At 41.7% G+C, this 23,600-nt stretch overlaps 2 protein-coding genes across 2 annotated transcripts; both read right to left on the bottom strand.

The window, feature by feature from the left end:
* Positions 1-106: 106 nt before the first annotated feature.
* mcur1 (mitochondrial calcium uniporter regulator 1) lies at positions 107-8,246 on the bottom strand. The gene is made up of 9 exons (XM_083778108.1): positions 7,766-8,246; positions 5,000-5,119; positions 4,093-4,196; positions 3,272-3,373; positions 2,869-2,910; positions 2,503-2,574; positions 2,168-2,221; positions 1,276-1,390; positions 107-531 (listed from the first exon to the last, which is right to left on the bottom strand). The coding sequence occupies exons 1-9, from the start codon at positions 8,007-8,009 to the stop codon at positions 476-478; spliced, it is 909 nt and encodes a 302-aa protein (XP_083634234.1). The 5' UTR covers positions 8,010-8,246; the 3' UTR covers positions 107-475.
* Positions 8,247-11,914: 3,668 nt separating this feature from the next.
* Positions 11,915-23,095, bottom strand: rgs9bp (regulator of G protein signaling 9 binding protein; the record flags this gene model as incomplete). Its single annotated transcript, XM_083777803.1, has 4 exons — positions 11,915-12,315; positions 12,874-13,180; positions 20,320-20,494; positions 23,001-23,095. The coding sequence occupies 4 exons, from the start codon at positions 23,093-23,095 to the stop codon at positions 11,915-11,917; spliced, it is 978 nt and encodes a 325-aa protein (XP_083633929.1).
* Positions 23,096-23,600: the final 505 nt, after the last annotated feature.

Genomic DNA, 23,600 nt, shown 5'->3' with positions numbered 1-23,600 from the left:
CAAATGGAACCAAATGGACCCGTAACAGGTCCATTTGGACCCGTAAAGGGTACATTTGGTTCCATTTGTACACTCTCAAGAGTTACAAATCCGTACAGGCCCATTTGGAACCCACTCAAGGCCACCTTGAGACCCTTTGAGCCAGTTTCCAGTGAGCCAAATTGTACAATAGCAGCACCCTGCACTCTGTTTGACCAGGATGGAACAGTCAGAGCCTTCAGTAGTATTTGTTTTGAAAGGTGCTCTATAAATAAAGTTTACTAGTACCATCAGTAACACCTGTGAAGGAAGTAGGGAAGGGGCAAAAGTTCTTTCCAAAATGGCGTGTGTGCAATAGAGCCCATTCATTTCACCATGTGACAAAAGTGAACATGCAACAGACACGTGTGACGGAGGAGGCGTGGTGGGGGTCTGATGGGAGCCCACCGTGACATGACCAATGTGATCCATCCGTCCCGTCGTCACAGTTCTCTCATCACATCCAAATGCGATAGAAACCCAGCACCACGGTGAGACAAGTGAATACTGACCCTGGAGGAAGAGACATAAACGTTCATTTAACTTTCTTTTATATTTAACATATAGCATTGGGTGGAAACATATACAGTCAATCATATTAACCACTAAAAAGAAAATATTTTTTTTTGCCCAAAATACGTACACCACAGTTAACCCATTTAGACCTGAGGACGATTCTACAAATGTCTTCTAAATTATGACAGTTTTCTTGAAAAACCCTATGTTTCTATGTCAGTGGTTCATGTCAAGGATCCCTAGAATTATTTGTCTTTGGCCGCCGACCCCCATCTGAAAATATGTTGTTCCAGGGACCCTCCCAGAAACAAAGATTTGAGTTAAAAACGTTCGCTCTGAAAGAATATATATATATTCAAAGAAATAATTTTCTTTCAAAATGAGCCAAGGCGATCAAAACCTTTCTGCCAAAAATCAGCATGCGTCCTCGAGTTGCATGCGTGCCCATAATGTGGATCTGCTCAGAGCTAAAGCAGACCCTCCTCCACGCTCTGTCTGGCAGTGAGCTGAAGTGTTATTTAGCACCAGCATTAGGACAAATCAAAACGCCGAAAGTAGCCGATCTGCATGCTGAAACGTGCTCCTCCGTCCTGCGATACATGTATGCTATTTGCACCTATCACCATGTTGTTACGCCAGCACTGACATGCCCGACACTGCCCACGTAATATTTCAAAGATGTCATAGCTTGATTCCAGACGATAATGACGAATGTGTATACCGCAACGTTTCTTACTGTACCTGCGAGGTATTTGATGGTGTCCAGTTTGTGAGATTCCAACATGGTTTTCAGACCGGCTATTTCAGTGTCTATTTTCATGTTGGTCTGAGTCAAATGACGATCTTGTTCTGAAGTCTTCAAAGGGCAAAAAATTACATATAGTTAGAGATCATAGTCAGATGTATGCTGACAACAGACTTAGAAACCAATGCAAATCGTTTAAAAACTACAACATGCAAAGGTTTTAACACATTTTCAATCCATTAACTGCCAGGTATTGATTAATTAGTTATTCTGCCAGTGTTTTTCAGTGAAGACCCTTATTTTGAAGGCCCACGTCGCAAATAAATTAGACTGTTAACCACTGAAGCTTTGTTGCAAAGATTGTGAAAATAGATCTGCTATTTCTAATGTTTTTATCGTTCATAAATCATAATCAGGGCAAAGGTTAAAAATAATCAAGATACTGATTTGAGCGTACATATGTCAGCTTATGCACTACAGATAAACTTAAAACTGTACTAGTAAACAAGAGTCCGTTTTACAAAAACATTTATAGCATCAACATTTGAACCAAAACGTGCAAATATGTGTGCAAATACAGGACTGTCTTCATACATAAGCCAACAAACATCCTATTCTTAAAATACACGTTGCCTTTCCTGGCAAACGGGCTGTAAAAGACAAACTACAAAAGAGTTTTATTTCTGAACAGAGCTGCCTTTAGCTCATATTTTGGCTTTACTGCTACTCCTCAGAATTATTAAAACTTTTCCAAAGTGATTCGGTTTGGTCTGGTAAAGTGAAAAGTGTTGACCTTGTACAAAGATGTGTGCCTTCACACCAAATAAAGATAATGACAATGAAATTAAATGAAAATGTGGGTGAAAATATTCAGCCGTCTATACGAACCATTTCCATTATATCTGACCGCGTCTCAAGAAGCCTCTTTTCATGTTCTGATCTCTGGGGGAGAAAAATAAAGTAAGAAATGCAGTCAGCCACAAATACTGGCACAGGTCAATTTAATGTGTTACTGTAGTCTTCTTCGTGTCTGGCCATCCTCTATATCACGTCTTTCCAGTGGTTGGCGCAGGCGAGTGCAGCGGCATTTGGTTCATCATTTATAATAAATCAAATTAAATAAACTCCCCCCCCTCCCCCAAAAGATAATAATTAATGCTTAACTACACTTACTTCAATCACTCACTCATTCAGTCAATTATCCAGTCAGTTTTGAAACTCACCAATTCCTTCACGCGACTTTTCTCAATGTTCATGTCCAGCAGTGTGTCTGAACGTATTTTATTCATCACATCCTTCAATGGGGAACAGAGGGACACTTTCAGCACAATTGCAAAATATGTATTACAAATCTCTATCGGTGACATATAAACCATATGTTAATTTTCAGGATTCAAATAAAAAGAAATAGCAAAAGTAGCGACAAGATCAAAACGTGGCAGATCGGCTACTTTTTATATTTCCATGTGACGCAGTAGTATGATCAAGAAGGGTATTAATTTACAAAAGAATAAGACGTTTGTGTTTGCGTTCAGTGACCAATAGAACAAGAGCTGTGATTCTCATAGTGGGTCAGAGTGAATACTTACAGATAACTGAACTCTCAGCTGCATCATTTGGATCTTGACTTTCTGAGAGGAAGGCACATATATGCTGTAATTGACAACCTAACCATGGATAGTATCAAAATCAAATATCTAGCATCAAGGGGGGTGCATACTTAGTTTAGACTAGTCATTGGTTAGACATAAGGTTGGTGAGGGGTGCGTTAACACGACCGGATTAAGGTTGGTGAGGGGTGCATTAAAACGACCGGATTAAGGTTGGTGAGGGGTGCGTTAAGGGTCATATAAAACTATATGACGAAAACCTTTTACCTACCTATTGTCACTGACAAAAACCAAGATATGGATGACTAAAAAGCTAAATATATTGACAATTCAACAACAAATAAAAACTAGACTAGAATTTGGGCTTCACATCAACACTCACCTCATTCTCTGTGACCAAAGCCGAAAACTCGCTCTTCTCCAGGATAATCATGTCCTTCTTTACGGATGTTATCTGAGACATGATTCGCTGCAACATGATCTCCTGTCAAATCATAATCATAATAATTGTATTAGTGACGGGAGCAAACACATCGGTATTGGCCGATTCTAGTTATTTTTAGATTAAATCGACATCGGTTCAATTAATCAATCCGATTTCTGCCCGATAGCAACATTATATACACACACCTAACGGTGTTGAGGTATTTAGGTATTTTGTTTAAGAACTTTGTTTGTTATGCTTTTATAATCATCTAAACCAGTGGTTTTCAACCAGTGGTCTGGGGACCACCAGTGGTCCTTGAGGGGGTTCCAGGTGGTCCCCAGCTAAATGATGGAGAGTTTGGCCATAGTCTATGGTGGCCATACTGTACAGGCCATTTTCAACACTTCCCCCTCAGACAATTCCAGGCAACTTTCTTTCCGTTATTCAGGATATACTGAAGACACAAAGGTTTGTTTCTTTTGCAATTAGTTTGAGGTTGATCCCGTATTTTCCATAGATTTCCTGTACCAATAGGGACACATGCAGAACAGGAGACTTAATTCAATGAAAGCAATCTTTCATTGACTGTAGATTCATTGCATTGATTGCTTCATTGACTGAATACTGTATTAGACATACTGGTAAATGTAAACGGCACATAGTACAGTCAAACACTTGGTCTGAAAGAAAAGCACCACAAAAGAAAAGGTCCCCGCTGTCTTATTTCCACTCGGGTCCTTCTATGTGTTCCTCCTATGAAATGGAGCAGGTCTCACCTGTTGCACTTTAGTCACCATGTCACTATAAATGGCATCCATGTTGGAGTGGGTCGTGTTCACCAGAACTTGGACAATGATCTCGGCCTGTTGGGGGCTGAAGCCTGTTCACAGAGGGAAAGAAAAGGTTAACACAATTCTGACCTGAGATCAGATTCTAAAGATGTCTTCTACATCCTGACAGTTTTCCATTCTGACCCGAGATCAGATTCAAAAAATGTCTTCTGTGTCAGTCGCTCTTCGATTTTTCAAAAATAGCAGACCTACAAGCTCATAGTGCGCCACTCGGTGGCGCGCTATGAGCTTGTAGATCTGCTATTTTTCAATAGCTAAAGCAACGACATGATGCTAACACCAAAATGGGTTCCCGTTCAGAGTGGGTTAACACAATGTGTGCGTGTTCAGTGGGATAGAAATAACTACTTTTTATTCTTGCATATCAGCGTGACACACTGATGAAGGCTGGTTAGTCGAAACGTTTCGTCTTTAATTCAATATGCAGAGAATAAAAACTAAAGCAGTTCTTGGTGTGTGAGACCCATCACCGTTATTTCTATTGCATGATTTGAACGGGTAACGCGCCTTGAGTCAGAGCGAGGTGGTCACAAAGAAAAGCAGTGTGATATACAGTGAACAAACTCCAGGACTCTCTGAAACTGGATCGATTGGTCTCTATAGAGACATTTAGGCAGGGCACTCGAGGATGTATTACATAAAGGACCCTGCACCTGCTTTGCATATACCCTTATTTGCCTAGATTATATTGCACTTCATTAAAAAAATTGCATTGTTTTCTGTAGTGTATAATTATGTTGTGATCATGTTGTGCTCGGGGCGTCCTTGAAAAAGAACGGTCTAACCGGAATAAATAAAAGGTCAATAAAATAAGTTAATAAATGATCCAAACCGTTTTCCTCCAGGAGTAGAACCACTGCGTGTGTGTCAAAGAAGAGCTTCCGGCCTGCAGACTGCGGCATGTCTGCCCTCATCATATCGTACTGCATGGCTTTGACAGAGGTGCTCAGCTCTGGAATCAAGCAAAACACAACCAAAATTTAAACTAATTACCAGTTAGTTACAGTATAACTAGAAATGCATCCCGTCGAGTGCCTACTTGGGCGTTGGACACAAGTACTACTAGTGCGCAAGCAGAGCGCGCAAGTACTGTCGACCGCTATACGAACTTTCAAATCTCAGCCTCTCTGTAAAACATTTAAATTAATTACGAAAGTAATTACGATAGGTTTCAATATTATAAACCTCTCTTTATTACGTCACCATCAATACCTACCAAGCATGTCGGGTTATAAATGGCTGTCAATGCCTCAATGGTGACGTAATTTAATACCATATGTTTCAATATTGGTTGGGTAACAGGTAACGTATGTTATGTATACATTTATGTAAGTTGAAAATGTTGATTAGGTCTTAATAAACACGACGTTTATTCAGTTGTAGATCACTTTATTCACCGTACACCGGCTCGACATGTAAATGCTGTTCCCTCCATCTGATTACCTCATCTTCAACATGTGTGTGTAGTTGTGTACCCTTATTAAACCTTAAATGATGTACTCCAACAAGGATACCACCATGTCTTACAAATACAACAGCCCCATCCTGACCAATGACCACCCCTGGTCCCTTCCACTCTGTATGGTCAGCACGTTTGCAATAGACTTTGTCTCCTGTCTCATATTTTTCATCTGTGGGTCTGAGCTGCTTACTTGGGCTCTCCTTATCCTCATTCATCTTCAGTGAAAGCTTTCCTAGAAGCATGCAACGCTGATATGCGTCGATATGCACGACCACAGTACTTGCGCGCTCTGCTTGCGCAAGTAATTATGGAGCAACAATATGAAGAAATGTCCTTTCGGCCTTTGCTTGCATAAAAAAAGCACAACAGCAGAACTGTACTGTATACTGTGTAGAGCTCAGTCAGGTTGTAGAATAGTCACGTGGGAATCGTAAAGGTTCCAGGTTTGATCCCCAGATCGCCCTGGTTTATAGGTTGACGTGTCCTTGAGCAAGACAGTGATGAACCCCCAACTGCTCCCGATGAGCAGGTTGGTGAACCTTGCATGGTTTTCTCCACCGTCGGTGTGCAAGTTTTAATGCACATTGTATTTTTTTATTTTATTATTATAATTAATAAATAGTGTCAAATGAAAAGGTTTTTAAGACCTTTTGAATACCTCAAAAAGAAAAAAAAAGACCATTACTACAATAAAAGTAATCAAATTACACAATGAAAAAATTGTCAAACATTGGCCAAATTGTCAATATATAATAAGAAAGAGGCAACATTTTAGAAACTAGCCCATCTACAAGCTCACAATGCCTCACGTTGTGAGCTTGTAGATCTGCTACTTTTACCATATATTTATCTGTGGAGAGGGAAATGTAACTCCTGCTTATCGGGGTTGGGGGTCCCCAGTTCAAATATGATTATGTTGGGGGTCACGGCCTGAAAAAAGGTTGAAAACCTCTGGTGTAAAGCACTTATATAAAAGCCCACGTGTACAGTATATAATGCATTATGCAGTGTAATGTTTCCACAGCAGAAAATGTAAAGCACTGTTGTCTGTATAGTATATTATGTCAACAGTGTAGAGATCTGGGCTGTAGTTGGTACTGATGACGGTCTGTATCCCTAATGACAACACGGTGGCTCAACATGTCATTATGGAGTTAGATCAGAACAGAAAGACACAACATTGATGAATTATGAATAATTGTCAAGTATCTTTGTTGCATAGATATTTGCATATTCTGAATTATATATTTGAAAATGACTCAGAGTGAACTTTTCAAATATAGCTACTATAATAATAATAATAAAATCATAATTATAATAATATAATAGAGCTACTATAATCTGCTGTACACAGAAGGACTAAAAGTAGGTTTAGTATTTCTATATTCTACTAATATATTATTATTATTATTATTATTATTATATATGTACACAGAAGGAAGTAGGTTTAGTCCTTCTGTGAACAGCAGATTATAGCAGCTCTCTCTGAGCAGAGTTTGTTTTTCGCTCCCCCCCAAAAAAACCCTAATGAAACATAACACACATGCATGTAAGTGTAACATACATTTTTGGGGAGGCTTATCTAAATGGGACAGTTTACTGCACCAAAACAGAATGTAAACTAGTGTTTGTTCAATGTAATTACTATTTACGACGAGGATCTAATAATCCCCAACCAAATCTGCTTTGGGTGTTAAAAGTACTCTCCCTAACCCTAACTTCCATGGTCCATCACATCATGTTTCACATCTCCAGAAGACAATCATTCTTGGTTTTCAACAGATCAATCAACAATCAATGCTAGCATCCTGAAAATGTAAAGTATTAAAGTATGAATAGAATATAACAGAAAACCCCCAGACCCCCCCCCCCCCTGCCGTGGTGAAAATTGTGAATTAAAATAATAAAAGTGTGAATAACTAGCACTTTTGGGGCGATGTAATTTTAACCTGGTAGGCTATTGACACCATAGACTGTAAAGGGATTGACACCAAAGAAAACAGCGACGCCTGGAGTTGCACAATTCTTCAAGCCTAGGGCAGGCAGGCAGGTATTTCGTTTAGCTGTTTTAGTTATTTAAACTAGGAATGGTTAGAAATTGAAATACCCTCTGAAGACACTCAGTCCAGAACGTACCTTTCACACATAAACACGTGTAGTTGAACTTGTGTCCAGATGCGTGTCTTCTTGCAGTGTTGAGGAGGACACATGTCCGTGTCCAAGGAGTCACGGTCAAACATGTCTTTATTGTCTTCAGTGTGTGTTGTGATGATGATGATGATGCCGTTCTGTGTGTATGATGATGAAGATAATGATGATCACGCCAAAATTCTGGGTTGAAAGCAGGTTTAATCCGTGGGCGACATTGTTTCAGGACCATTCTGATCGTCTGTGATGTCAAAAGCTAAGTTGTCGTCCGTGATCAATCATGAGTGTGAAGGCTAATCAAAAGACAAACGTTCTCTCTGCTGCTGCTGTCTTTCCCTTTAGTTCCTTTTTATTTTAGGTGAATACACGCAGGAGTTGCGGTTCTTCTGGTAAAGAAGGTTACTTACTGCCTGGCTGCTTCCTCAAGAACAACAACACACTGTGGGCTGTGGCTATCTACTCCACTACTCTCAATATCTGAACTCATTTGCGTGTTTGACACTTCACTTGATTTTGCATGCCCAAATTTGTGCATGTACAACTTCCTGGTCTCCACTGCGCATGTTTATTTCCTTCCATGGAGCACCAGTCCTCTTTAGACAGTCCTTGCACAAATAATCGATTATATACTATGATGACTCTATGGTCCACCCATCAAAGTCAAAACTTGCAGAAGTTGAAAAAGAGTATGTATTTTAATCTATATGAATGAATTTGATTGATTGATTGAAAAATGTATTAACAATTTGCAGAATTACAGTACATTTCAAGCACAAACTCACATGAATGAATGAATGAATGAATGAATGAATTCATTAATTAATTAATGGATTGAGTAGCTAATTAATTAATTAATTTACCAAACTAATAATATTCATCAAATTCATCATTGCCAGCCCAGTCCTAGAAATGTAAGTGGAGCTCCTAACATAATAGACTGTGATTTCCTTTTTAATTATAAGGCTAATAGATGGACAAAAAATTAAATCATTATGTAACCTACTGTACTTTTATTATTACACACACATCAACTTATCAGTCTGCTGGTGCAAAATACAGCTTTTGTACCAGCAACTTAAATACATTTGCATATATATGAAAATTTTCCTCTGGGGTCCATTTGGAGTTATTCAGAGAACATATTTTTTAATGGGCATGCCATGGAGCGATTCAGGGGCTGGAGCCAGGCTAGCAGAGGGGGGCATATACAGGACACAGACAGATGGGTGGAGCGGGATGGGTACTCTGACAATGGGTGTTGCATAGCCGGGTGGGGCATGGATCTCCAACTTCCATCATTAAAGGTATATTCAGTGATTTCACTCAAAAAACCTTAGGTTTCGTTTTTGGCTGTGGGACCCAGCCTTTCGTCCAATCAGGATAGAGAGTCAAAAACGAAACCTAAGGTTTTTTGACCCCCAGGGGTTAACTGGGGACAGGGAGGAACTCCTTATATGGCCAGCACACTCTATAGTAGAGAGGATTATCACAACAAAACAAAAAAATTAGTGATATTTGAATTACGTGAAATCACTGAATATACGACTCTGTGCTCTACAGCCGGGCACCGGTCTAGTGAAATACAAAGGGAAAGATTTATTAATTTATGTTCAAACTGGGTTGCCTAAGGTCCTGTTTTAGGGAGATTTTTTTTTGTCTTGTATTTTATAAGTTTGGATTTTCTTTAATCACCTCTTGAGCCCCGGCTCAGAACCTCTGAACAGCGCTCAGCGGGTCAATGGAGACCCAATTGGTCTCCGGTTCCAACTCCGATGTTGCAGATTTTACCCCTGGACCCCCCTGGAGTTTAGGACAGCAACAGCTCCCTGAGACCTTTTTGATTGTCTAAGTGACATTAAGGCATGGATGGCTCTAAACTGTCAACAAAAGTAAAACAGAAGTCATAGTAGTGTTTGGGCCTAGTGGCCCTTCCCACTGACCAATATGTGAAACCGGCTGTTGTCTCCAACCTTGTCGTAAATTTTGACAATGCGCTCAAACTTGATAAACAGGTAAATGCCATGGTCAGTTGCAGTTTTTCTGGGGCTGCTTGCTAAAATCAAGTCTGTGCTGTCCTTTAGGGATTTTGAGCGTGCTATGTCACACACTACTGTAACTCTTATCAAACCTCCATGGCTCGGCTTCAGTTAGTCCAAAATGCCGCGGCACACCTCTTAACAGGAACTCGCAAGCGTGACAGTTTTTGAAAAGGATGTAATCATAAGGAGATTCTTTGTAGTAAGATGTTTACACTTGATTTATACACTTGCCATTGCCATTTTCTAAAACGAATAAAACATAAATAAATACCCTAATCATCAATAATAGGAAATATATAATAGTCACATGCCAGAGTTACTTGTACGCTTGTAATTACAATGAATGTTGCCCTCAACTGTATTTACGAGAATAAATAAAGGTGATGATGGTGATGATTTCAGTATGTAGATTATAATATATATATAATATATAATATATATAATTATAATATAATATAAGAATATAATAAGCCAGAAAGATAAAGATGAAAATAAAATAAAATGTAAGGAGTCATTGGAAGAGGACATTCTCCATCCTACACTGGACCGGAGTGAAACTAAAAGGCTTCATCTTCCCAACATCAACAAAACAGTGTTTTTCTGACAATTGTAAATGACAAGGAATGTATAAAGAACCTGTTTACAAAATGTCTCTGTCTTTTAAAGCAGCATAAAACAAAGCTTACATATTGGGGGAAAGTATTTTCCCTCCATTGTATAATGTGGACATGACATTTCCATGTCATTAATTGCATGTTGTTCATTTGGTTTTGTCAGTTCATTTGACAAAAGCAGGATATGGCAGCTTTGGAATGTTGTTCATGTTTGACAGAAAAATAGTCATGTGCCAGGGCACGTTTTCACGCAGGTGTGTGTATGTACACAACATATGTTTATACCATATCTGCACAGTAAAGTCCCTTAGTGTTAATTTAACTCTGAAGAATGTACAAATGGAACCATTTGGTTCCATCGAACACATGACCTTGTGGTCGAGTGCTCTACCGACTGAGCTACCCGGCAACAGAGTTAAATAGGCTCTATGCACATACGCTCTTTTTGGAAATAACTCGTCCTACTTCCGGGCCTCTTCCGACTTCCTTCACAGCTGTTACCGATGATACTAATTAAGGCTCTGTTTCATTTAGTGTTCTCAAACTGGATGGAACATAGCCTTCATTAGTATCATTGGTAACATCCTGTGAAGGAAGTCGGAAGATGCCCGGGCCCGACTTACCATGTGTTTGGTTGGCTCCCGGGCAGGCATAGTCTTACTGAGGTTAGGGTTAGGTTTAGGTATAGATTTACTGATTTAACTATAGCAAAGGCCCTAAATCACAGTGGGGTTTCCTTAGAACTGAGGTGAGATCCATAATAACGCGGCCCAGAAGTAGGAAGAGTCATTTCCAGAATGGTGTATGTGTGCATAGACCCTATATTAACACAACAGATTTGATTGTGTGCAACAAGGTTGCTGTAACTGTCCCAGCAATAGGTATTTTGTACTTTTCTATTTCTATTTGCTATTCTATTTTCTATCTATTTTCTATTCTATTTTTATTGCTAATATGAACATTAGAGGTACATTTCTTGGGTACATTGTATTTACATGCCGTGTGTGGTGCCTGGTTCATATTATGACGTGTTGAGGGCGTGCAGGAAGAGCCTGTGAGTAGCATTAATGGCACCGGTCTGAGCTGGCTCAGGCAGTTCAAGCTGAGTTGCAGGGGGAGAGGATCTCTGCTCACGCCAAGAAAGAGCGTCCTCAAATATAAATACAAGAGAACGTAGAGTAGCTCCTAAAAGAATCCGCAGAAGGCGCACACGGTATGTTACATGTTGTTGGTTTCTTTGTTTGTAAACAGTGTTGTCGTTCCGTTGATTGTTTGTGTTTGTTTACCCATAAATCCGGAAGTCATGATTGACCGACAGTTACAACAAGGACATTCAAAATGCATATTTCATGGTGGTTTAAAAGAATATTTGTATGTTTTGTGTTACAGTTTTCACAGTGTCAACTTTGGGAAATAAAAAACCCTTTTGAGACAGTTTGGAGCGTTGTAAATTTCTGCTGGATAGGAGCCGCTACAGTTGCCCTCTACGTGAAGAAGACAATGGCGAGAATCAGAGTGGCGGACAACACCACGACGGCAGAAAGCATCAGAATCATGGAGTTATGACTGGGCTGATGCTGGGTGCTGGACCCCGACTGTTCCTCCCCCTCCCCCTCTTCCAGCTCCGCCTCCCCCTTCTCCGAGAGGAGGAGCCCCAGAGAGACGCTGTCCGTGGTGGACTGGTCGACGAACAGCGGCCCGCGGGACTCCACCGCCCAGCGCAGCACATTCACCCTCGACTCCATGTCCTCGATCATGCGGTCCACCTGGCCGATCTCCTGCTCCATGGCGCCGCGCTCCTTCCCCTCCAGGCTCTTGTCGGGCTCTGTGGTCTGGTTCAGGTCCGACAGGCTGAGAGCTCGCGCTGCCACCTCACTGCCGCCCCCTGCATGGCGAGAATGCACATGTCAGAGAACCGGGGTCATCATTATGTCCGTACACTAACACTACACGCACATGTGTCCGTGGTTAGACTTGGCCTCGTCCGTTGGCCAAATTCTATAGATTCTGTTTTTACACACCATTATAATGTTCTTATTTTGATCATAAGACCCAATTAACGAAAGTCGAATTCTTCAAAATATGTACTGTAGGCCTATACACTGATTTACTACGACACTATGTAACAGATTTGGAGTCCATTGGTAGAGTGGTTCTCAAACGACCCCCCCACAACTCTGAGAGTGCGCAAATGGCACAATGGAACCATTAAATCCATAAACCATGGAATCCATAATAATCACCTGTACATTGAAACTATACAAACTACAGGATGCCCGGTCAACAAAATAACCTGGAATCTGTCTAATAACATGCTATTTTTGAACGTATAGCTTTTACTGGTTAAATAAAAGTAAAATAAAAGTCTACAAAAATAAATAATAGTAACCTTTGCCTAAGCCTGCAAGGTCGTCAAGGCTATAGGGCATGTGCTCTTGCTTACCTTCCAGGCCTGTCTGCACGCGGTCAGCGGCGTTGGCCATAGAAAAGATGTCGCCCATGTTGAAGACTTTGCACATGTCGTGGTGGAGCTGCTCGAGGCTGGAAGAGAAGGCCACCCACAGGAGTTCCAACTCCTTGCGCTCATCCTCGGGCAGGCTCTTGTCGCGGAGACGAGACGTCAGGTGCTGGCAGCAGGCATCGGCCAACTTCTGGGCCTTTTCCCGCGTTTGTCGCAACTCGTCCCGAAGATGTAAGCTGTCCACACTGGTGCCGACGCACGAGGCCAAGTGCCGGTAACATGCCACCACCTGTATGGGGAATGACAGAAAGGGAGAGACTTACACCCAACTGGACTATAACTGGGGCTACAAATGAAAGAAAACTAAAGATATTTTTTTTTTGCGGCTTACGCCTTTTATTGATTTTTTAAGGGACAGATAGTAGGCTGACAGGAAACGGGAGAGAGATGGGGGGATGACATGCGGTAAGGCCGTGTCGGGATCGGGAGTCGAACCCGCGGCACACCGCGACTGGATCACCAGTCCGGTGCCCAGACCGTTACGCTACGGCCTGGGCCAATGAAAGAAAACTAAATGTCAGATTATTTTTGTGGGCCATAAAATGGCATGGTGAAGGTCTTTCCATCACTATGGGTTTTCATTTAATTTGTGTGAATAGATAGTGGATGGAGATGGCTACTCTCTTTCATCAGCTGAGAGAGGTATAGACCAGTGAAGGCAATGGAAACTCTCTTTGATGTGATGGACACACTCCACTCTGACCTAGCCTCGCTGGTTCCAGACGAATCGGGTTGGCTCGTCACCACTTCGGCCCTGAAGTCCTCCCACAATTGAGAGTGGACAGAATGAATCTGCCGGGGGCAATATGCATTGCAAAGGCAGATGAAGGCTGGTTATGCGAGGCTACCTCTGACCTGTTGTGCCATTTTAGGTTGATGTGCCATTGAAAATATTGGGACATATTAGCTTTCGCCCCAGCTACCCATGCTACATGGTGAAAGAGTAGCTTATTTATTTCGTTATTAGCGTGGCACCATCAAGGTCCTGCACCAACCTTCCTACAGTATATGTTGTTTTCCCTCCTGCTGTCTGGGAAGACATACAGTAATAGTGTACAGGAGAATCTGTGCTAAATCCTACACCCTGTTAATGTAAGGGACATCAATAGACTTCAACGCACGCACGCAGTCACGCACACATTCTTAAGAATGAAAATCCAACATGAATGTTGAGGATGGTGAACTAAAATAAATACTTAGTTCAAATCCACAAATATCAGTCATAGATGAATAGGACAGATACACATTTAAGGAACATTCAAAGCCATTCGTTTCAGGAGAGAAGTTTACTTTGGATACAGCCAACATACGGTAAACCCAATATGATCCTATCCCCTGCATATTGACACTGAAAGTCACTCATACACGTCACACTGAATATCAGGGTAGTAGTTAGTTGGTATTTGTGCCAACGAACTAGGGGTTACGTGACTACACTACAAACACCGACCAAATGAACCCGTAATGAACCTAATGAGGCCTAATCTGAAGCAGCTATAGAGCATTGCAGTCCTGCAGACCTTCAGAATTACGACGAGGGCACCAGGAAAAATGTCCCCATTCATTTTCCCCATAGACGTTTCAAAAAGTATTTATTTAAAGACCTTTAAAGCCTCGGACAACGCCAACTCGGCAGGTGACAACTCATGACAATAAACACATTTCTTTGCGCTGAATAATTAGAAAGAAGAAAAACAAAAAAAAAGTGTTGTATCCTGCCCTTTCTTTCGTCTTTCTAATTATCTGTTCGGCCCCAAAAAAATGTGTTTATTGTCATGAGTTGTCACCTGCCGAGTTGGCTTTGTCCGAGGCTTCAATGGTCTTTAAATAAATACTTTTTGAAACGTCTATGGGGAAAATTAATGGGGAATTATTTCCCGGGTGCCCTCGCAGGGGGGCGGGACTGCGACGCTCTATAGCAGTAGCTTCGCGTTGCGATACTAATATACCACTCCGCTGGGCTACGTAATCCGCCTCGGGGGATATGCATATATATGCAATAGGGGCGGGTGAAGTGTGGCTGATGATGTTCTGCATACCAGCACAATCTACAGCTTTACTAGGCCTACAATGATCTCCATAATGAATGTTAATAGATCTGACTCAGTTAACCACTTAATCCGAGTTCACAGACAATACAAGGTTCAACGGTTCAAGCGTCTACTTTATTGTTACTTGTGTAAAGGTACATAAGAGTCAAACCTATTTTGGCTTGGCTTCCTTCAGACAATTCAGCAGTATTTAACAATAATTTAACTAGTGTAAAATGAAACCAATGACACCAAATGGACGCATTAAGGGGCCTTTTGTTTTCATTTCTCGAGAGTTAAAGATCTACTGTATAAGGGTCCACTTGGTTACCAACTCTCCATTATTTAGCTGGGGACCACCTGGAACCCCCTCAAGGACCTTGAGAACCACAGGTCTAAATGAAAGCCGCAAGGTGGTTTTTCGCCGCTAAAAATACGAAAAAACGCTAACCCTACAAAACTTAACCTGGGTGAATATCACCCGGACTATTATTAGTCCGGCAGCCGAGGTGGACGGGTGGGAACTTTGGTATATAGTCTTTTTTATTGGCCTAAAATATTGTCTATATACATATATTCATGAATCCACTTGCTGACCGGCTGTTATAGGGGTTTCTTGTGACCCTACCATTAACATCCTGGCAGGCAAAATTGACCTTTTGCTTTAAGTAGCATGTGACGTGTCAAACTAGGGGGTTTTCATGATTCTGAATCCATTCCAAGCATTGGTTTTGCACAAAATACACTCCTTGGGCTAAAAACGGCCATAGACATCATGACAAATGTGATGTATGTAGACAATATTTTAGGCCAATAAAAAAAGACTATACCAAATTTCCCGCTTTAAACAAAAGAAGCCTGTCAGCTGCCGGACTATATGTTTATGTGATTTTCATAATGTTGCTGGTGAGGTGGGTGGGTCCTTGGGTACCTTCAGGATGCTCAGTGACATAGAAGGTATAGGTTTGTTTCCCTGCCCACACCCCTGTTTTATTTTTCATGCAATGAAATAAAACTAATTGTGAGAAATAAATCTGAATTCTATTATGTTTTGTTTTACAATAAATTAATTTTATAGTAGTCATGCGACGGAAGTGAGTCAGTCTGATGGCGTGTTGCATTTCATGTTTGGTACAGTACAATTTACAATTACAATTTAGGCATTTAGCAGACGCTCTTAATCCAGAGTGATTTACATTAAGCAAGAACAAAAAGCATGGCAATACTCATATACATAAAAAGTAGTTATCATGAAACATGTGTAAGCTAAGAACGTAACCGTGGAATAGATATAATGAAACTATACATATAAACTATACATATATACTACTGTACTGTATACTATAAAGTGCTATGACTACGTAAAATGCAATTCTAGTGCTGTCTACGTAACATGCTATAAGTCTGTATTTAAGTCTACATAAAGTGCTTATCTAAGGGGCTAGGGCAAGTGCTCCGTTCAGACTACCTCGGAAGATTGGGAGTGAGGCTGCAGTTCTGATTGTAATGGGAAGTTCATTCCATAGTTTTGGGGCCAGAAGGGAGAGGAGTTTGGGACGTGTGGAGCGTTGTCCCGGAGTTTTTACTGAAGGTAAAGTGGTCTAGTGGAGCAGCAATACTTGTGGTCTTTCTATTCTAGTATTCCCTTTGTCACTTTGTCAATGATTAAGACGCCGCAGCAGTAGTTGGACTGTGTGCTGTAAGTTATATGGAGCTGGCTTGTGTGTGTGTGAGTGTGAGTGTGAGTGTGAGTGTGAGTGTGAGTGTGAGTGTGAGTGTGAGTGTGAGTGTGAGTGTGAGTGTGAGTGTGAGTGTGTGTGTGTGTGTGTGTGTGTGTGTGTGTGTGTGTGTGTGTGTGTGTGTGTGTGTGTGTGTGTGTGTGCTGCACTACCTAAATAACTCATTTTTAGGGGTTAGGACATTGTAAAAAAACGGCCAGGCCCATGGTGCCAGGCTCCGTGCAATAAGCGTTGTTTTGAAAGCGTGCGTGAACACACGCGCATGCACAATCAACGGCGGCGCAACCCAGGGTCTAAGCTAACAAAGATAATGTGAGTAGCCTTTCCACTAGATCGGATTAAACACATTTATACAACTGAATAAACGTAGCTACGTATAATGGAAGCGTCGCTTCCCGACAAATAACGCAGGCTACGTTTTTTGGCGGCTACGTCAGTTAAGCTTTCAGGCCCAATAAGTCCATTATACACACAGACACTTTGCTCGGTGTTTCAAGAGCTACAGTATCTCTTCCTCAGGCAGCGATTAACAGGTCTAGCAGGGCTTAGCCCTGGAGGATTAGACGGTGTGACTTTGATACAGATCTGATGCAGATTTGTTATGACAAAATATTAGCCATAAATAATCTGATTAACATCAATCTATTTTTAGATGACCCGTCATGAAGGCTTTCACCATAGAGACAACAACGCTATAGCTCCATGTACAGTATGGAGACAGCAGCAATATCCAGCGCTGACATCATATATGGATATACAGTACACGCCTGGCATCGTCATGGTGATACGCTGCGTGTTTTTTTTGTTTTTTTTCCCCTGAAAAATGAACATTTTGGAGTTATGAGGTTTCCTCCCGACAGCAGAGATATGTTTCACTAGATGTGTGTCACTAGATGCGAAACTAGATGGCGTCGTAATGACTGATTTGACTCTTAATTGCAGGCTGAAAATAGCCCATCTACACAAGCTCAGAAGATCGGCTATTTTCAGACCCGAGTGAAATGACTCTCCTCCCTATATCCACTAGTCCCTCCCCATCATTTAGTCTAGTTTGTATTTGTTGACAAAATAGTTAATATATTTAGTTTTAGTTTTTTTCATTTCATTTCATTTTTTTTTCATTTCATTTATGATTTTTATTGAGTTTTCGACAGTGGAAAAAGGTAGTCGACAAACATTTTTTTGTCATAATTTTAGTCCACATAAACAACTATGCCAGCAGCCACATAGACTTGGCACTTGACCTACTGACCTACTTAGAGGGAGATGCACTGAACCAAGACCATTCTTTTCAGTCAAAGTGCTTTTTCACCCACAGGGTATAGTTTTTTTGTATTCTTCCTCACATTTAAACAACAACACTCCACACGCCCCAAACTCTTCTCCCTTCTGGCTCCAAAACTATGGAATGCACTTCCAATTGCAATCAGAACTGCAGATTCGCTCCCAATCTTCCACCGCAGTCTGAAAACGCACCTCTTCAGACTCCATCTTAGACCATAGCACATGCCGTAGTACTTGACCTAGCCTCAACCTCCTACAGGCGTATGAAAAGGCTCAACTTATGTATCTTAGATAGGATTTCTATGTAGACTTAGAGAGCAGTTTATGTAGTTGTAGACTTAGGCTATAGCATTTTATGTAAACAGCACTGTATAGTAGCCTATATGCATAGCTTCATTATATAGATTTTCCACTGTTACGAACTTAGCGTATGATTCTACACTTCATGTATTACCATGCTTTTTTATTCTTTGTTCTTGCTTAATGTAAATCGCTCTGGATTAAGAGCGTCTGCTAAATGCCTAAAATGTAAATTGTAAATTATAAAGAAAAAAATATATATATTTATTTAAAAGAAATCTGTGCCTTGTACTGCTATTTTTGTATTTCTGGAAAGATGATCACAAGGGAAATAAGTTCGGAGTTAGATTTGTTTGTATTTTTTGAAAGAATTAAGAAAAAACTCAATAAGCTCAAGTTCGAACCTGCTGGCTCATTATTGTGCCATATATTTTCGTCGCCATGTTTTCAGCATTGTTACAATAAATAAATTATTTGAAAAGCATACTGAAAGCAAGCACGGACAAATTCATTGTCTTAACCCATTCTGGACGGGAACCCCTTTTGGTGTTTTAACAAAATTAATTATGTTATACTTTAGCTATTGAAAAATAGCAGATCTACAAGCTCGTAGCGCACCAGCCCATTTTTGAAAAATCGTGAAAATGAGGCACAAATCTTTGAATATATATTCTTTCAGAAGACTTTTTTTTGCCTAAATGGTATCTATTGTTTTCTAATCAAGATATCCTATGGAGGAGATGGAGCGTGTCACCAGCTTCAAAATTCTGGGGGTCCACATATCAGAGGACCTTTCCTGGACTCCTTTCCTGACTCTGGGAAACGTTTACCGCTGTACCATCGAAAAGTACACTGACCTACTGTATTACAGCTTGGAAACTGTACTGTCACAGAGCGGAAATCCCTGCAGAGGGTGGTGAAAATGGCGCAGCGTATTGTATAGGCTCTTCATTGCCATCAATTGAGTCCATCTAAGGCCCTTGGGCCTTTAGCACATAGACTGTAAAAAATATGGACAAAGCGTTCCCCGGGTCTAACATGGACGTAAAATGAAGCCTGTTATTCCTGCACTGTAAGTCGCCATCTTTCTAGATCCGTTTGGGCCCAGCTGGCCATTGGCTGGCTCCGTTTGGGCCCAGCTGGCCATTGGCTGCCCAGACAACGAGGCGGGACTTCCCCCCTTCTTCTCTGTTGGTTTTTTATTTTGACTCGAGTGGGTGGGGACTCCCGATCATAGACTGTAACGGTAGCCACGCCCCTCAGAACATACGCGACTTTATGGTCATTTATTTTATAAATGGGACCATAATTTTCCAAAAAGAATATTATGACATTAGAAATGAGACTTTAAACTAGTGACTGGAAGCAGAAAGTATTCATGACCATGTTTATTACGGTAATACAGTCTAGGTGAAGTTGGGCCCAAATACATGGACTTCTATGGGGCTGTGGGTTTTTTTGGGTCCAGTGACAGCGCCACAACAGGCCATTATATGAACTTTCAGGAGTTTCAGGCTTCACAAAATATCTGTCTGACTGCCCCACTGCTTTAGCATCATCAAAGATGCCTCCCACCCCAACAACAAACTGTTCCACCCCTCCTATTCACAGAGGCCAAAGGGCTACACTACAGATGCCTCAAGACCTCGACCACCAGATCCACAAACAGCTTCTTCCGTCATTATTCTCTTGAACTCTTTAACCAAGGGATAGTCCCTTGGTTAAAGTACTAGGCTACTACTACTACTAACATTATTATGGTTGCACTTTTTACTGCATTGGATTGATGCCAACAGGTTAATTACGTTGTACATGTGTGTTCAATGACAAAATAAAATTCATCCATCCATCCATCCTATGGCAAATGCATTGACAAATACCCCAACAATATTATATAAAAAGTCTTAAATAATTTCAGTTCAAATTAAAACGGAACTTGGGGCAGCTCACCTTAATCAAGGAATATACGTCGGCCGTCCCTTCAGCGCCACCATCAGCGCCCACCTTGTTGTTACCGAGTGAGGGCATGAGTGCTGCCGGACCAGAGCCCCGGGCTCTGTCACTTCACTGCGGCTGGCCCCCGGCTCCACGTCCCTCCCTCCGCTGGAAGATGCTTCATTCAGCAGTCCTCGGCTCGGTCCCGAGGCCACACATGCTGCTTTGTAGAACACTCCTCTCTCTCTGACGACCCTAATGAGAGGCAGAGAACATATCCCTCCGAACCAAAACAAAAAAGGACAAAAAGCTGCAACTATAAGTTGCAAACTTTGTAATAAACTAATGTATTGCATCCGCCAAAGAAAGAGTGATAGTAATCCCCACGGTTGACCCCTTTGCACTGACGCAGCGACAAGGGTGCACGGCTAATCTCATTAACTTTCACTGAGAGCGGCAGCATCCCACTGGCAGAGCAGCTGTTCTCCACCACAATGGCCCCGTCAGTCACCGACTAACGAAGAGGCTGGGTCTAACCCCGTTAACCCCCCCCCCCCCCCCCCCCGACCACCAACACGACACGCCGTCACATCCCGCTTCGGTCTACTGTAAGTCAGTCCATTCACTACTGAATACTAATCAAAGTATCAAACATCAGTATTTTATAACCAAATCAAAATAAGTGAATGGTAAACCAATGTGACGTTTCACATTGGTTTGCCAACAATGCAGGCTTTGAATTATTATAAAATAGACTTCTATAATATGGAGTACAATATTGGTTAATAGGGTAATAATAACCACACATGCACTTAGTGAATTAGAGTCTGTGTAGACAGCACCTTTGTCCTGTCAGGGTCCTTGAGTTCTTTATAGTCCTTAGTTAGGTCCTTATAGTTTTATTTCCCCCCAGGATCTATACGTAATGGATGGGTTCCTTTGACCAGGTTCATGTGAGGTCCACATGCAAGTGCATCAGCCAATGCCATGAATTAATGCCCTTACGTGACTCTTCAATGGGCTTCATATGCATGGAAGAACTGAAAAGAAAATGGCGGATTCAGGCCGTCTTGGGAGCAGGCTAGGGAGCAGGGGGGGCATCCTTTTGTCCGACAACTCATAGCCTCGACGGGGCAATGCTCCGAGGTGCGCTGCGGGTCGGGAGAGGGTTGCGGTTAGGTTTAGGTGTCTGCCCCGGGGGAGGTTAGGGTTAGGGTGAGGGAGGAGGTAGGTTGTCGTTCGGACCAATGCTCCGTCGGATGAAAGTACTGCACTCAGGGAGCAGGGCATGAAAATAAATAAAAATGGCACCTGCTACATGTTGTGGCCTGGTGGGGCACGCACACACACACACACACACACACACACACAAATTCATGATGAAGTTATGGCAAAACGGTTCCAAACCCTGGTTTAGATTCAAATTGTTGGCATCCGGGTGACACAGGGGTCAAGTTCCTACACCAGTGGAAACTGGGTTTCGTTTTCTTTACGTGGTGCATACGGCTTGGCCAGGCACGCCGCACTCCAACATACACAATATAATAGACTCCGTTTCTGCAGCAAATATGGTTGATATAGAAAGATAGACCATCCCGAAAATGGTTCACAAATCCTACAAATGATCTCCTATAAGTGAGCGAGATCTGCCACACGGCTCCCACTTATAGGAGACACCTTTTGTATGCTATTTGTGTACCATTTTGCCTCTAGTGGCTACAATTGGGATGGCCCATCTTTCTAAGTATTTGGCAACACCCACAGGTTTGGTCAACTGGTTCAACAGGGAGCAGAACTGGGAGGGATAGCGTTGTCCCCTGCCTCGTAAAGCCCTCCCTGTCAAACTCCTCACCGCAGGGAGGCTGATGACTTAAATCTGTGTATCCTGGAGGATAATTATTACCAGGATAATTCACAGTAAACCATTTGGCCTTGAGAGTCCCTCGTCTCATACAAGATCCTCGTAGGATACACACAGAGTCAGCAAAGGGAGGGCTTAAAAGGTATAGTATACTAAGTGTAGTATGTTTGTTCAGTAGCAGGAGTCAATAGAGGGTATAGTATGCGCGTGACATCATCGTACCTGGAAGCTATGCGGGAACACCCACTGAGTGGCAAAAAAAACCTACTTTCTGGCCTTGACAGCTCATTCATCGAAGCAGAAATGTCCTGTCTGATTGCATTAAACGATGTTAAACTCACCAACATTGCAGCTGTACGAAAAGCTTGAATAATTATCCTCTATCTGCAAAGTTTTTGTTTCATGAAAATCCACCAAAGAAACGTTATGCATTTGATTACTTCAGAGTTTGGAAGTGCTTGCATTCAATAACACAACATTTTGCTGCCTCCTGCATTATGTGACATTTAGAAACAGGTGCTACGCAGGACGTTTGAGTGATTTCCAACGAGCGCTTCCAAACTCCATGCTGCTCAATGTTTTGCCACTCATGAGTGTGGCGTGTCCTGATGGGAAAATCATGCATGTGCATACTCTATAAACAGGAAATACATTTTCTGGTTGGGAACTTGGGATACCAATTTCATCCAGGAGCACGAATTCTTACAAAGTATATATATCATGTCTGCTATACAATTACAATACTGGTGGTGCTCAAACTTTGACATTTTAGGGATGACCATCATTTTGAGTCGAGAGTGTACAAATTGAACCAAACGGACTCATTTGTACATGACTCCCAGAGGTCTATTTGGAACCCCTTTAGGAATTGTAATCGGACCATCCCAACCCTACCTTTACTGTGTGCAGAAGACCACTATCCCTCCCAGTTCCCTGGTGTGAACAGTCAGTCCAGTAGGTGTCACTAGTAATGCAGCAACGGAGGACTGTCCCATGTCGGCTCCAACCTGCCAAAATGTCCAATGGCAGTGGCACGCATTAGGCCTATACTGTATATGGGGGAATTGGCATATAGTATACGGTATATGGACTAAATTGCATTGAAAATGAGGCACAACATTTAAAGAAACTAAACTATAAAAGTTGATAAAGAAGTTAACTCTAATATTATACAGGCCAGAAAATAAACTCAACTACAGTTAATTTCACACACCATGAGGTCAAGTGAAAACCATGTACTGAGTTTAGTCAGGGTCAAGTCAGGGTGGTGGGATCCGAATTTCTCTTTTGGTTCTGTGTCGTTTATGGATTTTTTTGTCGGGTACCTCAGCAGGTCTGAGAGCATCATTTGTATACTTCGACCCATTCATTACAATGTTGGGTCTTCGCTCTACTGAAGTCACTGGCAATGTTGCAAATCGTTTTTGAGAGCTTTGTGAGTGCACAGAAAACTATCCACACTGTTGACTTGAAGGGACCTTAGTACAGGTATATCTTGCA

This window comes from Protomyctophum parallelum (assembly GCF_964188405.1).
Source record: "Protomyctophum parallelum genome assembly, chromosome: 12".
NCBI classification, from domain to species: domain Eukaryota; kingdom Metazoa; phylum Chordata; class Actinopteri; order Myctophiformes; family Myctophidae; genus Protomyctophum; species Protomyctophum parallelum.
This window is presented reverse-complemented; position numbering and strand designations above follow the sequence as displayed.

Bases quoted from the DNA above. Each gene is read 5' to 3' on its own strand.
- mcur1 (XM_083778108.1), bottom strand. From the start codon at position 8,009: ATGGTCCTGAAACAATGTCGCCCACGGATTAAACCTGCTTTCAACCCA. The intron at 2,575-2,868 runs GTAAGTATTCAC...TCCCCATTGAAG, and splicing joins AGCTGAGAGTTCAGTTATCT to GATGTGATGAATAAAATACG. The intron at 1,391-2,167 runs GTTCGTATAGAC...TGCCCTTTGAAG, and splicing joins GGTCAGATATAATGGAAATG to ACTTCAGAACAAGATCGTCA.